Source organism: Tachypleus tridentatus, chromosome 7, assembly GCF_004210375.1.
Source record: "Tachypleus tridentatus isolate NWPU-2018 chromosome 7, ASM421037v1, whole genome shotgun sequence".
Lineage (NCBI taxonomy): Eukaryota > Metazoa > Arthropoda > Merostomata > Xiphosura > Limulidae > Tachypleus > Tachypleus tridentatus.
Window position 1 is genome coordinate 61394358 of NC_134831.1, and position 15506 is coordinate 61409863.

The following is a 15506-nucleotide window of genomic DNA, read 5'->3' on the forward strand; positions in this document are numbered from 1 at the left end:
TAGCACATCACAATGATACAACACATTAAAATTCTACATATCAACTTCCAAGGAGACCTTAAAGATAAAAGGATAGAAATTTACAACATAAATAAACATATAAATGCTAACATTATCATAATTTCGGAAACACTTTGCACAGAGAAACAAAACACCACAATCCCCGGATTCATTACATACAGCATACTCTACTCTTAAAACAGTATAGACATAATAGCTTACTTCAATATTGAAATATCACATCTAATCTCTGTGGAAGAATCTTTTAAATTAAGCATAAATGAAACCATTTTTTGTAACATACATTTTAACAACCTGCTAATAATCCCAATCCTAGCTACGAGGTCTGTTCAAAAAATATGCGGACTGACGTCATAAAACAAAATGTACTTTATTTAGAAGTTACAGGTCTGGAACCCCTTCAAAGTACTCTCCTTCCCAACGCACACACGTATCCCAACGGTGTTTCCACTTGTTGAAACAGTCCTGGTACGCTTCTTTTGTAATGTCCTCCAGTTCCTTCGTCGCATTTGCCTTAATCTCGAGAATCGTCTCAAATCTTCTTCCTTTCAAGGGTCTTTTGAGTTTGAGGAACAAGAAAAAATCGCAAGGAGCAAGGTTAGGTGAGTAGGGGGGTGGGGAAGAACAGTGATCGAGTGTTTGGCCGAATTTCGCAGCAACGCGGTGCATCTTCAATTTTTCGGTCAAAATCTCGTAACAAGATCCAACTGATATCCCACACTCTTCAGCAAGCTCCCTGACAGTCAGACGTCGATTTGCCCGCACCAGGGTGTTGATTTTGTCGACGTGTGGGTCGTCAGTTGACGTGAAAGGACGTCCAGGACGCTCATCATCTTCAATGGACTGTCGACCATCCTTAAAACGTTCATGCCACTTGAAACATGCCGTACGCTTCATAGCAACATCACTGTAAGCCGTGTTAAGCATAGCAAAAGTTTTAGTCGCAGATTTTCCAAGTTTAACACAAAATTTCACAGCAAGTCGTTGCTCCTTCAGGTCATTCATTCTGAAATCCGCCAAACGAAAAAATCGCACTTCACTTAAAACCGCGTAGCTAATACATAAATGAAGAAATCTGCAATCGGAAAATGGCGTCGTAATCAGCTGATCTGTGCGAACCTGGCGACACCAAACGGATTCCCCTGGAACCAACTGGAGCCGCGCAATTCAAACAGTCCGCGTATTTTTTTAACAGCCCTCGAATATATTGTTCACCTTTCAAAGACATCGACATTAACTTCTTACAGAAGTGTGTTAACCGTAATCCAAAACCAATTATCATCGGGGATTTTAATTCCCTACACACAGAATTAAGAGGAAACACAAACACACATAGAGGGTCAATTATAAAACACTTTCTTTCTATAAACAACATGCACCTAATAAACGACCACACACCTTCACAGTTTTCAGCCGCTAACGGCTCATACCGACGTTCTCGATTTCATCATAGCTCCCGAGGACACAGTAAACAAAATCTCCTACTTTAGTGTACATGATGAAATCACCAGGGACCATTTCCCCATTTCCTGCATGATTCACCTGCGCCACCCTGCTGCGGCGTACGTGACTCCCTCAGTGTACACGTACAACAAAACAAATTGGCTCTGGTTTAACACCTCGCTAGATTCCTATCTACCCCGCTCAATTGAACATGCTAGTAACAAAACAGAATTAGACAATTATGTTAATCAGGTGACAGAAGCCATACACAAAACCATTAGAAATACGATCCCTAAAACAAGGAAAAAAACAACATAATCAATGGACTCTAACACCGAAAATTCATGTACTTATAATTAAACGCAGGCAATTAAGACGAACACATTTCATAACACGTGATCCGACTATCAACACACAGATCAACAGAACAAATGCAAAAATTAAACAAGTTAAAATAGCAAAAGAAATTAATTGGCAAAACTTTTGTAAAAACTTGGAAGAAACTAAAAACAATCCAAAAGAATTTTGGAATAAATTCAAGAGTATTTCTTCCAACAAAACCACAAATTACATGCTTCATCACATCACACATAACAACATAATCACAAGGACGGACTCGGAGAAAGCGGACCTATTAGCCGACTACTAAGAATTCTCCTTCAGCGACTTAAATTCAGTCGACTTTAACACACAAAACCAACAACTTCATAAATTACAAAGGAAATGTTGGCCCGCATGGGGGTCGAACCCACGACCTTCGCGTTATCAGCACGACGCTCTAACCAACTGAGCTAACGGGCCACCTACTTTTTGCAAATCTAACATACACACACAACTCACAATACGCAGACGACATCGCAATCTGGAGCACCTCCAGAAACCCAGTAATGGCCATGTCTCGCGTACAAGAATCATTAGACAACGTCTCAACATGGAGTAACAAGTGGAGAGTCGTGTTAAATCCAACAAAAACACAAGCAATCACCTTCTTTAGAAAACTAAAAAAGCAAAGAAAAAATCTAGGAAAAATAAAATTATCACTTGGAAACACAACCATTAACATGAGCAAAAACATCACATTCCTTGGCGTCACTTTCGACACAAAACTAACATGGAAAAAACATATAAACAATATACACTCATCAATCAGAAAAAGGATTTCATATCTAAAGACTATAACTGGTAAACAATCGAAATGCGCACCGAACACCATTATACAAATATACAAGGCTTACATCCGTCCACTAATAGAGTACGGATGTTAAGTAACATACAATATGTCAAACAACACACTCCAGAAAATCCAAGTGCAACAAAACAGAATATTAAAATCTGCATTCAGCCTACCATCATTTACGCCAACAAATTATCTACACCAAATTAGTAATTTACCAACTATAAGAGATACAATAACAGAACTTTCTCTCAAATATTATCTAAAAGCAGAAAATAGAAACAAACTAACGGCATCACTACACAAATTATCAAGTGCACCAACAAAATACATATCACCTTACAACATATTTCAAGAATCACAATCCACTCAACAAAGAATCTAAATAAATAAAATCCATGTCATTAACATGAATTCCTTTTTTTTTTTTTTCAGATACAGGGCACACGACAGGCAAAACTTTCGGCGCCTGTCCCGTGAAAGTGGGTTTTCTCGGGGCACTCCCGTTTCCCCCACATCAAAATCTTTAGGCATTGGATTTATAGATCCCAGCCCAGGCAACTCTTTTGCCAGACCCTGAATCGTGCCGTTTGATTTGATCTGGATTTGAATTATATTCATATTCACATCTGCTCAACTTCTTCCTTTCGGAACAGGTCCCGGCCTTTCTTTCCGCTGCTGCCTTTGCCTCCACCCAAGACAACATTTAGAGAGACATCCTCTACCCAAAAAGTCAAGAATAATAACGATAATTAATTTATTAAAATAAAAAAAACAACACCATTAATCTTAATAACAATCCACGAAAGGGGACGAAGAGGAACCACAACGTTCCTGAACACCCCGGTTGGGGAGAGAACTCTTCTGATTTCTCTCTCTCTAAACTGAACCCCTGCCACGTTAGTTTGGTTTAGTTTAACTTCATAAACACTAATCAATCTTCATGCACTCCATAATTCCCCGGCGAGACATTAGAAAGATACTCAAGTTCAATCAACAGGAAAATTACCATCACAGAACTCAAAATTAACATTAAAAACTTGAAAAACACTTCCCCCGAACACGACCAAATACCAAACATTATTCTCAAAAAAGGCTCTACTTTTCTATTACAACACCTCACAAACATCATGAACATCTCACTAACAACTGGTTACTACCCCGACACATGGAAAAAAGCCATTATCACCACGATTCCAAAGAAACAAACAAACAGGTGATCTATTGTTTGTCTGTTTTTCCTGGAGGCATTTTGAGATTTCGGAAGAATATTATTTATTTCACAGAAGTGAAGAAGGCAACTTAACAGACTGATGGGACCGAAATGGTCCCAAATTAACACATCTGAAAATAAATCCCACTATTATTAAATGGATATCAAACTTCCTAACAGATAGAAACAGCACAAGTAAAAGTCAATAAAACTATATCCAAATCTTTCAAAATAACTACAGGAGTGTCCCAAGGATCAGTCCTTTCTACACTCCTGTATATTATTTTTGTCAGCGATATACCTTTCCCCTGTTTAACATACACTCATAATTCGCAATACGCAAACGACATTGCTATCTGGAGTACCTCCAGAAATCCAGTAATGGCTATGTCTCTCGTTCAAGACTAAACAATGTCTCGAACTGGAGTAACAAGTGAAGAATAATTTTAAATCCAACCAAAACACAAGCAATCAACTTTTACAGGAAACTAAAAAGACAAAAAAAAAACTCTAGAAAAAGTAAAATTCTCACTCGAAAATACACCCATTAACATGAGTAAACATATCACATTCCTTGGCATTACTTTCGACACAAGACTAACATGGAAAAAACATGTTAACAACATTCATTCATCAATCAGAAAACGTATTTCACATTTAATGACTCTAACTAACAAACACTCAAACTGCTCACCAAAAACCATTATTCAAATATACAAGGCTCACATCCGTCCGTTAATAGAGTATGGATGTCAAGTCACATATAATATGTCAAATAACACACTTCAGAAAATCCAAGTACAACAAAACAAAATACTAAGGGCAGCATACAGACCCCCACCATACACTCCCGTAAACTATATACACCAAATCAGTAACTTACCAACTCTTAGAAACAGACTAACAGAAATGCCATATAAATACTATTTAAAAGCAGAACACAGAAACAAACTAACTGCATCACTCTGTAAATTAACCAGTGCACCAACCAAATATATTTCACCATACAACATATTTCAGCAATTACAAATCACACAACAAAGTACATAAAGGACAACCCTAATATATATATTATGCATTTCTTTTTTCAGGTCTCGGGCACAGGACAGGTAAATCTTTCGGCGCCTGTCCTGTAAAAGTGGGTTTTCTCGGGGCACTCCCGTTCTCCACCCCCCCAGCCAGATCTTAGGCATTGAATATTTAGATCCCAGCCAAGGCAACTTTATTGCCATGTCTTGAATTGGGTCGTTTCGCGTTTATGTTCATGTTCATATTTACTATGACATCTGCTTTTCGGGATGTGGTCTGGCTGGTTTCTCCAGTACTACCTTTGTCTCGCTCATCAATATTATGACCAACCTCACTCCTTCACACAAAAAAGTAGAAAAAAAAGAAAAACAAAAAACCCTGCTAATTTCAATAATCTTTCACGATAGGGAATGAAGAGGAACCACAACGTTCCTGATCATCCCAGTTGGAGAGAGAATTCTTCAGATTTCTCTCTCTCTAAACTAAATCCCTGCCACGTTAGTTTGCGTTTGCAGTCTTATTCTTCTTGAGCTGCATTCTGTGTCCGTAAGGGCCTTATCTGGCTCGACGATCGGCTGGTGTCTTTCCGGACGACCCGTCGAATCCTCCTGCTCAACGCTGGTGAAATTTTCTTGGGCCGACCACTTGAAATTCTCGTTCCATGCCCCTTAAAGTCTTTAAAAAAATTTGCAACAGCAGTTTTACTACGCCCAATCTCACCAGTGATAGCACGTTGAGAGAGACCTTGCTTTTCCAGCTTGACAATTCTGCCACGTTCAAACTCTGTCAACGTTTTAGCCTTTGCTGATGTGTACTTTATTTAGGCAAAGATACTTTTAATTAAATGATATGTAATTAACCTAAAACAAACACTTGTAACCAGAAGTTTCTTGTCATACTCCTTGATCGATATATTGTTGTATTCAAAAGCCGAGAAATGATACATCTTTATCAAATTACTACTGAATAATAGGCATGTAATAATATAACAATAGAGAAAGATGGGCTTTATATGAGTGTGGTGAGAAAGCTGCGGCCTTCAATCTTAACATAAGTTATGATGCACAGCGTACGTTATATATGTATATGAGTCTGTGATTTGATGTTAAAGACACAAGAGCATAAAAGACATCCACTACATACATTTGTGGTAAACATTAGTTAAAGTGGTTGATTTATGTATTCATAAAGTGCAAGTTTTGCTAAAAAGTTTTTCTCTACTTTAGCGGATTAAAATAAATAAGAGTAGGATAAACTTCACTGAATTAAAAAAGCAAAACAAAAACAAGCTGGCTTAGAGTAAGCATGGCTTAAGCATGTATCATATAAACAGACAATTTGTTTTTTACAGAATACTTGCTTCAGTTAAAAAATTTACTCAAAAAGTGATGATAACTGAAAAGCTCTGACGTAGCTTTCCCTTGAATATTTTCCTCCGTGAGTAAGCGAGATGGTGATAGTGAATTTTTTAATGGGGAGTCTATGATACTGACAAGTCTGTTTTGTGTCGTTTTCATTTGTGGCTGCATCTTGTCAGAGAAAGTAAAGAGAAGTCAAAGGCATTCAATTTCAACGTGGTGAGATTTGAACGAATACGGTGATTAAATTGATAGATGCTAAAGCTATCACGAATTGAAACTTGAAATGTAATTAGAAGCTTAAGACAAGAGGTCTCATAACTTAAAGATTATCAGTTACATTTGTAGGAAACTGTAAAGATAACAGAGCTGTAGGGTTTATATAGATATATATGTAAAATTTTATTAAAATTATAGGTATGTTAATAACAAAAGAGGTGTTAGGCCTTATTTGGAATACCGTGTACTAGCTATATGAATGGGGCTCATAAGCCATACTGAAATATAGTTGTGTACAGTTTCTATATTTGTAAACCTATGCTGTTATAGTTTAGGAAAGTATACTAATCTAATAGAAAGGATTCGGAGAATTGAAGTGATATTTGCAGTGAAGGGTTATCGTACAACGTGTACGGTACAAAGATAGGTTAAGATATTTTTACTTTTAAGTTATTTTCGCTTGATTTCATTCTGCTGTATTTTTATACAATTAATAATTAGATGATAGGATGAGAGATCGCAAGTTTAAGATGTGGAAAAAATAAAGTTCGAATAGATTTTAGATAAGAAAATTTTATTTTTCTAATAGGTTGATTGACTGAATAAATGAGTTACTGTGGTGGAAAAACATCACTTTAAAAAAAGTTTGAAGCTAAGAGGGATATCAACAATTTTATGAAAACTGAAGTTTAGATTTAATATTTTTACTAATTGTGAGCATTAGTGGGTGTGAAGGGATAGTTTCATTGAACAAATTATATCTTGTCCATAGTTTAGGATATGTATGGTGTGATAGGATTTTCAAATAGTCGAGTTTGACTAGGATTGCACTACAACAAAATTCTCTAAGTTTAAAGTTGTACACGAGGTTTTTGGCATTTTGGCTTGTTTTCCATAATAATTAAAATGTATGGTGCTAAAATATCTAGCTATATTGTGAAGAATAAAAATATTGTTTTAAGTTTTCTGCTCTTTTCTGGTTACAGTCCATTGATGTCACGGATACATTCTGCAGGACTTGTTCAATTTGATGAAGAGGCTTGGCAGGAGGATCGGCCTGGAAGAGAAGAATATATTTATAATAGAAATGTAGAATTTGTGAATAGTGCTTGGTCTAGAGGTTCAACAACAGCAAAGTGAGCAATTATAAAGAAATTTCAATTTGTGTGATTTTTATAGCAAGTGTATTTGGTATTTTAAAGTTGATTTTGGACTTCAAAGTTATCCATTAGTTTGATTTGTTTTTTTATTAACTTATAATTGAAGCAAGTTTCCTACATACATCAGACTAAGAACTTGTGTAGTAATGAATATATCATTCTTACTTAAAATAAATATACTGATACATTGGTTGGACTTTGTGAAATAAAATGCCAGATAAGTGATAAAAATTCAAAAACATCTATGAGCATTTAAGCATTATTGCCACTTATTTTATCTGAAGCAACAGCTTTCTTGTCATTTGAGGTTACAACCTGTAGATCTTACACAAATGGTTCATACATCATTGTTCAGTATTTTGTGCTTATTGTCTGAGCTGTGAGTTTTCTCACTATGGAACTATCCTTTCTTGAAAACTAGTCTTCATGGCCACATTTTGTGTATTTGAACATTTCCTGTTTTCTTACTTTCTGCTTGTGTCGTAGACATTTAACATAATACCAAATTGTTGTCCAGTTTTCTGTTAATAAGAAAATATTATTCATATAATATATATTTTATAGAAACTTAAAATAAGTATTATTTTTATTAGATTTATAATGGAAAATTCTTTACAAAATTATATGAGAAATGTAGAAAGGTATGCTAACAAATTGAAACAAAAGTGCTGATTAATAAATTAAATTTCACATTTAATTTAAATACTGTTAATAACTATTGAAAGAGAACATTTTAGAATTGCTTACAGTTGAGCTAAATACCAATGGTGTTTGGAGGCAGACTGATAGTAACATGTTCTAGCAAGAATTCATAACAAATTCTTTCATTTCACACACACACACACACACACACACACACACACACACTTAAAATATTGTTTAATAAGTGCTGATTTCCTAGAAATTTATTTTTACATATTTTAAACTTGTAAGCTCAACACTTTGATAGAAGTTTTTTAATTAGTTGTTTTTTTTGTTATTTCCATTTTATAGCAAATCTTACACTTCTTTATGCAATGTTACCTGTGAATTCTACAAGTGAAGTAACTGCAGTCTTATTATGGATCATTGCATATTTATTTCATATTTTATTTCAGTCCAGTATTTTTTGTACATCAGGAATTTCAATTTAATTTGGAAGGTAAAGGTATCATGTTAATTTTAGGAACTACCCAACAGTTGAGGGGTCTGAGGTCTGCCAAGGCCTGCAGTAGGTCTAGGGTAGCACCCTGGTGGTGATTATGGTAGGGGACCAAGGTGGCAAAACTCCTGGGAACTCCTGAGTTTTGTGAGAGTATAGTTATTGTTTTTTCTCTTAAGGTTTTATATGTAATAATATGGAAGGCAATAGTATAAAAATTATTTTAAAACATTTAATATGAACACTTTAACTTGAAACCAGGTGCAGACAAGTTTAACATTTAATGAATATAAGTTTTCTTAGGGATTTGGCAATAGTGAAATATTTTTTGAGGCACAAATAATTTTCTGTAATTACTTTATAATTGCTTTTTTAAAATGTAATTTTATTTCTAAGGGCAGTAATTGTTGCATCAACTTTAATAATTTTATTATAAAACTATTTGGTATCTAATCAACTACCAAGTATTTATAATTTTTTAGCAGACTGTATAGCCATGTAGATTAAATGAAATGTCATTTTCTCATTAACTCTATTCTTATTAAATGGAGAAGACTACAGTAATTATGGCAAATTAGTAACTTCTTAATTTGTAACCAGTACCTACATTGATAATAAGTAGGTAAAAGTAGTTGGCACCAGTTTGTTTTGAAATTGTTGATATAATTTGCAGAAAGAAGTAAAGGTAGTGGTAAAAATCAGTAAAGTATAGCATTTATAGAACTGTAAATAAATATCAAGACCTGTTTTATTACTTGTCAGCACACAAAATTACTATAGAGAAAGAAGAAATGCAGGATCACGGAGCCGAAGACAAGGAGATGGACGAGCAGACAAGGACTGTACTTGGCGAAACAGAGGTTCAGAGCATCAAGAAAGCACTGAAACTGTTATTGTTTCCTCAAGAGATGTTGGTAGAATTATTGGTAAAGTTGTAGCATGACTAAAATTTTTATTTATCTTTATTTTGATGAAGCAGCGAGTTAAAGTGATGAACAAAATTGTTGCATGTGTGATAGTAAATGGATAGTGAAACAGTAAAACGTATAGATGGAAATGTACACATTTTCAGCTTTCTAAAGTTAATTTGTAATACATTGAAGTTAAGCAGTGAGGTATAAAATTTTTTTTTAGTGTTTGTTTTTGCTGTAGTAATAAAAGATAAGATAAATTTTGAGTTATTAATCTGTAATATGTAATGTAAAACATTGAAACAGTGACTGGGAGATATGTTATGAATAAACTAGTGTAGTCTGAGGATAACTGAAACATTCAGTTTCGATATCAAGAACAAGCTTGTATTACATAAATGGGAAACCATTAGGTTGAGAATTATCTCTTGAAGTGTGAATTTTATGTTATCTAACTTTTACATGGAAATGAAATGGTGGTGTATGCCAAATGTTTAACACAAATATAAAGAGTAATAAAAATATTCATGTGCTACTAAACAATATACATTATATTATATAATTGTTCACAACAAGAAGTTTAGGTTTATTCTACACTTGCCCTGCTTATGTCAGATGAATCACTTAGCAATTGCTTGTAGCTTACTCGGGTGTTTGATTTGCACCTAAACTCTTTGCCTGATGATTATTTGCTTATATTTTTTTGTTACTATTGTGTTTAGATATTGCTGTTTGGTGACTTTGCTCTTCGTATTTTAAGAAAATTGAATACTCATTCAGATTATATCATTTGTAATACCTTGTTGTTGTTTTTTTTTTTACATCCTTTCCACTTACTGCAGATTGATTTAATAGACTTATTGGTTTGTAAGCTTCCTTTTTATATTAAGTGATTGTATATTGTTTGAATTTCTTGGGTGTTATTCTCTCATGAACCCCACCTTTTTATCATAATCTTTCCTATAAGAAATTTGAGTGCTTCAGGGCTTTGTTTTGAATATAATATTTTGAAATACTATGACCATAGTCATAATTTAGCATTTTTCTCTTTCAATTGCATACAGCCCTTATGTTGACAATTTTCCTATTTCATGTTGGTCATGAAATGTGAGGTACATTGAGCAGTATCTTCAAACTGCTTCCACTAAAATATATGAGTGGACCATTGCAAACATTTCAAATTTTTGTCTGAAATGCAAGTTGTAAGGTTTATTTACTGATCCCTAGTTTCAGTTGTCAGGAACAGAAATTCCATTGCAATTCTTAAGACCTCACTTCAACAGGAAGCTGACTGTTATTATACACATGCAGCAGCTTAACCTTTTTGGTGCTGAATAAAAAATTTGAATGTTTGGCATGGCACTGAATACATATTTTTGATACTTCAACTAATTACGGTATCAGCACTAAAAGCATGATATCTCAGCAATAACTCAACAAAAGTCCCTGAAATTGTCAGTGATTGTATCCAATACTATATATGTTAAATTCAATACATAAGAATAACAGGAATAAAGGAAGATGCCCTGAGACACAACAAAGAGGTGCCATGTAAAGGACAATAATGTGTTATAAATTGTATACAATTTGTGCAGCAGCCCGTCTATAGTCTTTGTAGTTGTTATATATCTCGTGGCATGGTAAAAAGCACATGGGGAGATTGCACTGTTTGCAGAAATAATTAGTCTGCTTTCTTTTCCATCCAGCTGTGTATCTATCGCTGCAAACAGTACAATCAGGTTTGTGTTTTTTGTCCTCATATTGTCTAATACTATGTCTTTCCACCAACTGCTGACCTTTATCAGTACATGGTCTTCCTTTTCATTTGGCTTTGCTGACATATCCCTTCAGCAAATTTTGAATAATCTGCTCTCTGAATAGTCTTGGAGAAACTGGGTTTTCACCATTGCTCTTGCAGTGTGCACAATTTATTATATATCCATTAACAAGAACTAGCCTTGGTCAGTCTGTTTATGCAATAAGTTATATGACCCTAACTACACCATGTGCTTACCTAAAGCGGGGGCAGATTTCAGGCTACGAATGCCTTCATTATCACTCTTGTCCGTTACAAGTAAGCTTTCATTATCATCTGGCTCAAACTCTTTGTCACTCTCTTCATCGTTACAGATAATATCGATTACTTCTTTAATGGTATAAGCTTTTCCTTTTGGCATTGTAACGTCACAAGTATCAACAGAATATGCAAGGAAGGAGTCTTCTAAAACAGTGAACAGTATGATCTACACAGGCTAGAAAACAAAGAAATCACATGACCTCCGGTTTAAATATCTGCTGGGAATCCCAAGTAAACAATAAATGCATGTGGTTCTAGCCTCAAGTGGGTCTACAGGCCTGTGCGATTATGATAATTAGCCATGAGGGTATGTTGTTTACATAATTACTCACTGTAGAATCTTCATTGCTCAGACAAACCATAATTTTTATAGCTTTGAATTTTGTTTGATTATAGAGCTATTGAATAGAAAATCAGACTTCTGCTACATTCTTCTGTCACATCCTCTCCATCAGGATTTTTTAATAGTTCTCTTCTACATTTAATTATACATTACCTATAATCTATATAAAGTCAAGATTTTCATATATCAACTAATGTATTATATAAAGTCATGTTCTAAACAGATATACATCGATTTTACTTGGATTATAAGCTTCAATGAATTTGTAACATCTCTTGTCGCATAGTTAGAAAGCCAGAAAAGTAGGGTTACGTGTCATTGACTATCTGAACAGCAAGAAAAAAAGATTGGATAAGTACTTTCTTGTTTTTTATGTATATACTTTATTTATTATTATAAAAGTAATTAACATGCAAAGATAGGGATCTTTGCAGGCTAATTAAGGTTAGAATAGGCAAAATAAATCATAAAATATTTCACAAGGCATGCCTGTGAACAGCTTGTAGTAGCTTTTGGGTAATGTAATTTGATAGCATAATGTGAGCTACACATTCCTTGAGTGAATTACAACTAATAATGGCACAAATAGCAGTTAGACATGGTTCAGAGGGCAATAAAACAGTAAAATATAATTATAAAAAAATATGTACTGTTATGGGCCTGAAGCTACTCAGGATAATTGAATATAGTTTTATGTTACAATGTGAAGAAAGAAAGAGGGATAATTTAGATTTACTTCAAGTTTTGAATTTTTTTTGTGGTTGTTAGATAGGTCAAATTAACCCATTTGTTTGTAACAGGGATTTTTGTACCATCCAATGTACAAATAGGATAGAGAAAATAACACATTAAATGTAAAATTGTATTGAAGAATTAATTTTTGAAGTATATTTTAGGGATTACAATTTAAGATTTTTTTTTTAGATGAAGAAAAGTATTTTTAATCTTAACATGAAATTTATCTTGCACATGAACTATTCAAGACAAACAGTATAATCATGGATAAATCTTCAAGTGAGTGCACTGAGGTCATGTTGTTGGTGCAAGCCTGTGTTGAAAGAGTTAATGTAGCTGTCTTTGGTAGTTTCCAGATTTTTATAAATCAAAGGAAAAAAAAAATTCTATATAGACATCAGAAACAAATGCAGAATTTATTAGATAAAATACAAGAAATGACATGCTGTGTTAAAATCTCAAAACTTTCTTTGGTTATATTTTATACAAGGTTTGTCCTTTATTATTTGCAAATTATTAATCATTGTATTATAATTCTATATTCTATGTGCAAGATGTCCTGTGTACAGTGTATGATTTTCATGTAATACTTTTGCTGATTTTAATGTTGACTTCTAAATTTTCATCAAATAGGTGTGAAAATTAAACATTTCTGTTGAAAAAATGACATGCTATAGCATTATTAGAAAAACAGAATAGTTGATGAAATTGAACTGATATGCACATTAGATACTTGAGTAATATACTCTGGTAGGACAGTGGTAAGTCTTTGGATTTATAATGCTACAATCAGGGGGTTTGATTCCCATTGGTGGACATAGTAAATAGCCTAATGTGGCTTTGCTATAAAAACATACATACACTTCAGTAAAAGTGGACTCTTTGTTGGTTTCACATAATTTGGCCTTCCGCAGAATATGTGAATGTTGCACATAGAATAGGACTGTTTGTTTTCATAATATATTAATAATTTTTGTTTCATTTCACACACACACTGAATAAATCTTGTCATTTTACAATTTCTTACTTGTTTCTACTTGGTTTAAACATAATTATTTAGTTGTAACCTTCTTTTTCTTTTAATCTTTAAATACACAATATATTTTACGTACATTATTACATAACGTGGGTCACAGTTAACAGGTTTAGGAAAAAGAGGATGACATCACTGAACACTAAATATCTCATGAAATGAAACAAAATATGTCTTGTATCAACAAAGAGTAATTCAGAGACATATTAAGATATTTGAATTTGAAAAAATAGAAGAAGAAATAATGGGAAGCATAACATATCTGATGAAAAAGCCAACAAGATACGTAGTGAAGTCAATAACAAAGTTCTATTACAAAGTTTTTATGTAATACTCTATTTACTGCAGGTATTATATACAGTTATTTTAATTATTTTTGAATGTTGAGAATTGATAGGTAAATAGCATTTTGAACAAGTTGTTCTAGTGTTTGGTCTTTTGAGATTGGACACAGTGGAAATCTTTTGTATGTTGAAGAAGTTGATGTATTTGGCATACTTTCAGTGTACTCTTGATTCTGTATAGCATCTTGATAAATGTATAACTTACATTTACAATAAATATTTTTAACATTTGACAAACAGATGATATATGTTGTACTTAATATGCTTCTTGTGCATTTTTTTTCAAATTCCCTCTGTATTTTTGAAGTTTTGTATGTTTCAGTTATATAACCATGTTAAACTTAATAAAAATTTTCAGTTGAGGAATTGAAAAAGTATTGTCTAACTAAACATATGTCATCATCAGCTTTTAACTTATGAGAGGGATGGGTCACAAGTGACCTTTGTTATACATTTAAAGGTTAAACTAATATTATGTGGTGTTCAAATTCTATTTGTTTAAAGCTAGATTTATGTTATTTGTTTATTCTTTTTTTCTGTATTTAAGGACGTGGGGGTTCCAAAGTTCGAGAGTTGGAAGAGCAAAGTGGTGCAAGAATTCAGATTAAATCCAATGAAAATGGAGGAATTGAAACAACTGTTGTTTTGAGGGGACCTGGGCATGCTTGCAGCAAAGCAAAGAAAATGATTGAAGATCTACTTTACCAAAAGTCTCAGGGTGGACATAGTGGTTAGTTTTTCTTGTGTTAGTTGGTTAAATTTTGTTCAGATGTCTAAAACTTCACAAAGTTAAAGAAAAACTGAAAGTAGATTTTGTATATTTTCAAGAAGCAGTTTATTCAGTTTGGTTCTCTTGGTTTATGCTTCAGTAAAAGAAAAATAGTGATAGATACTGCAAATTTATCATAAGATTTTAAATAGGTTTTGATTATTTGGCTGAAAACAAAACATGTAATAGATGAGTAAGTAAAAGTGGTACATAAAGGTTGATTTTATGGTAAAAACCATACAAAAATTATGAATCTTGAATGTATAATGGATCAATGGTCAAATGTAGTTTCCTAGTAATGCACTTAATTTATCATTGGTCATGAGATTACAAAGGTTTTTAATCATGTTCTTGTCTTGTTCTAGTGTTTAGTGTGTTAAGTTGAAAGATTTCAATGTATTTCTATTAGTTGTGTTGTTTTCGTAGATACGAGAATACACATTTCATATGGCATTCATATTTCCAGTATCTATCATTGTATCAAAAATTAGTTGATTGTATGTTACACTTTTGTTCTCTCTTTCAGACTTTATTTC

At 33.4% G+C, this 15506-nt stretch overlaps 1 protein-coding gene and 1 non-coding gene across 12 annotated transcripts in view; one reads left to right on the forward strand and one right to left on the reverse strand.

Moving 5' to 3' along the window:
- The window catches only part of LOC143255789 (putative ATP-dependent RNA helicase DDX43), a 66625-nt gene that overhangs the window by 1272 nt on the left and 49847 nt on the right, over positions 1-15506 (forward strand). For 3 of the 11 annotated variants that reach the window (XM_076512007.1, XM_076512006.1, XM_076512005.1), the window contains exons 1-4: positions 6244-6457; positions 7444-7593; positions 9521-9684; positions 14749-14931. In XM_076512007.1, coding sequence (XP_076368122.1) covers positions 6363-6457; positions 7444-7593; positions 9521-9684; positions 14749-14931 — 592 coding nt within the window. In that variant the 5' untranslated portion in view covers positions 6244-6362. Of the gene's footprint in view, positions 1-6166; positions 6527-6739; positions 6885-7443; positions 7594-8782; positions 8906-9520; positions 9685-14748; positions 14932-15506 lie in introns of those variants that run through there. The other 8 variants (XM_076512002.1, XM_076512004.1, XM_076512012.1 and 5 more) reach the window with 8 other exon arrangements.
- Positions 2192-2265, reverse strand: TRNAI-GAU (transfer RNA isoleucine (anticodon GAU)). Its single transcript has one exon. It is a non-coding gene; the product is annotated as a tRNA-Ile (tRNA).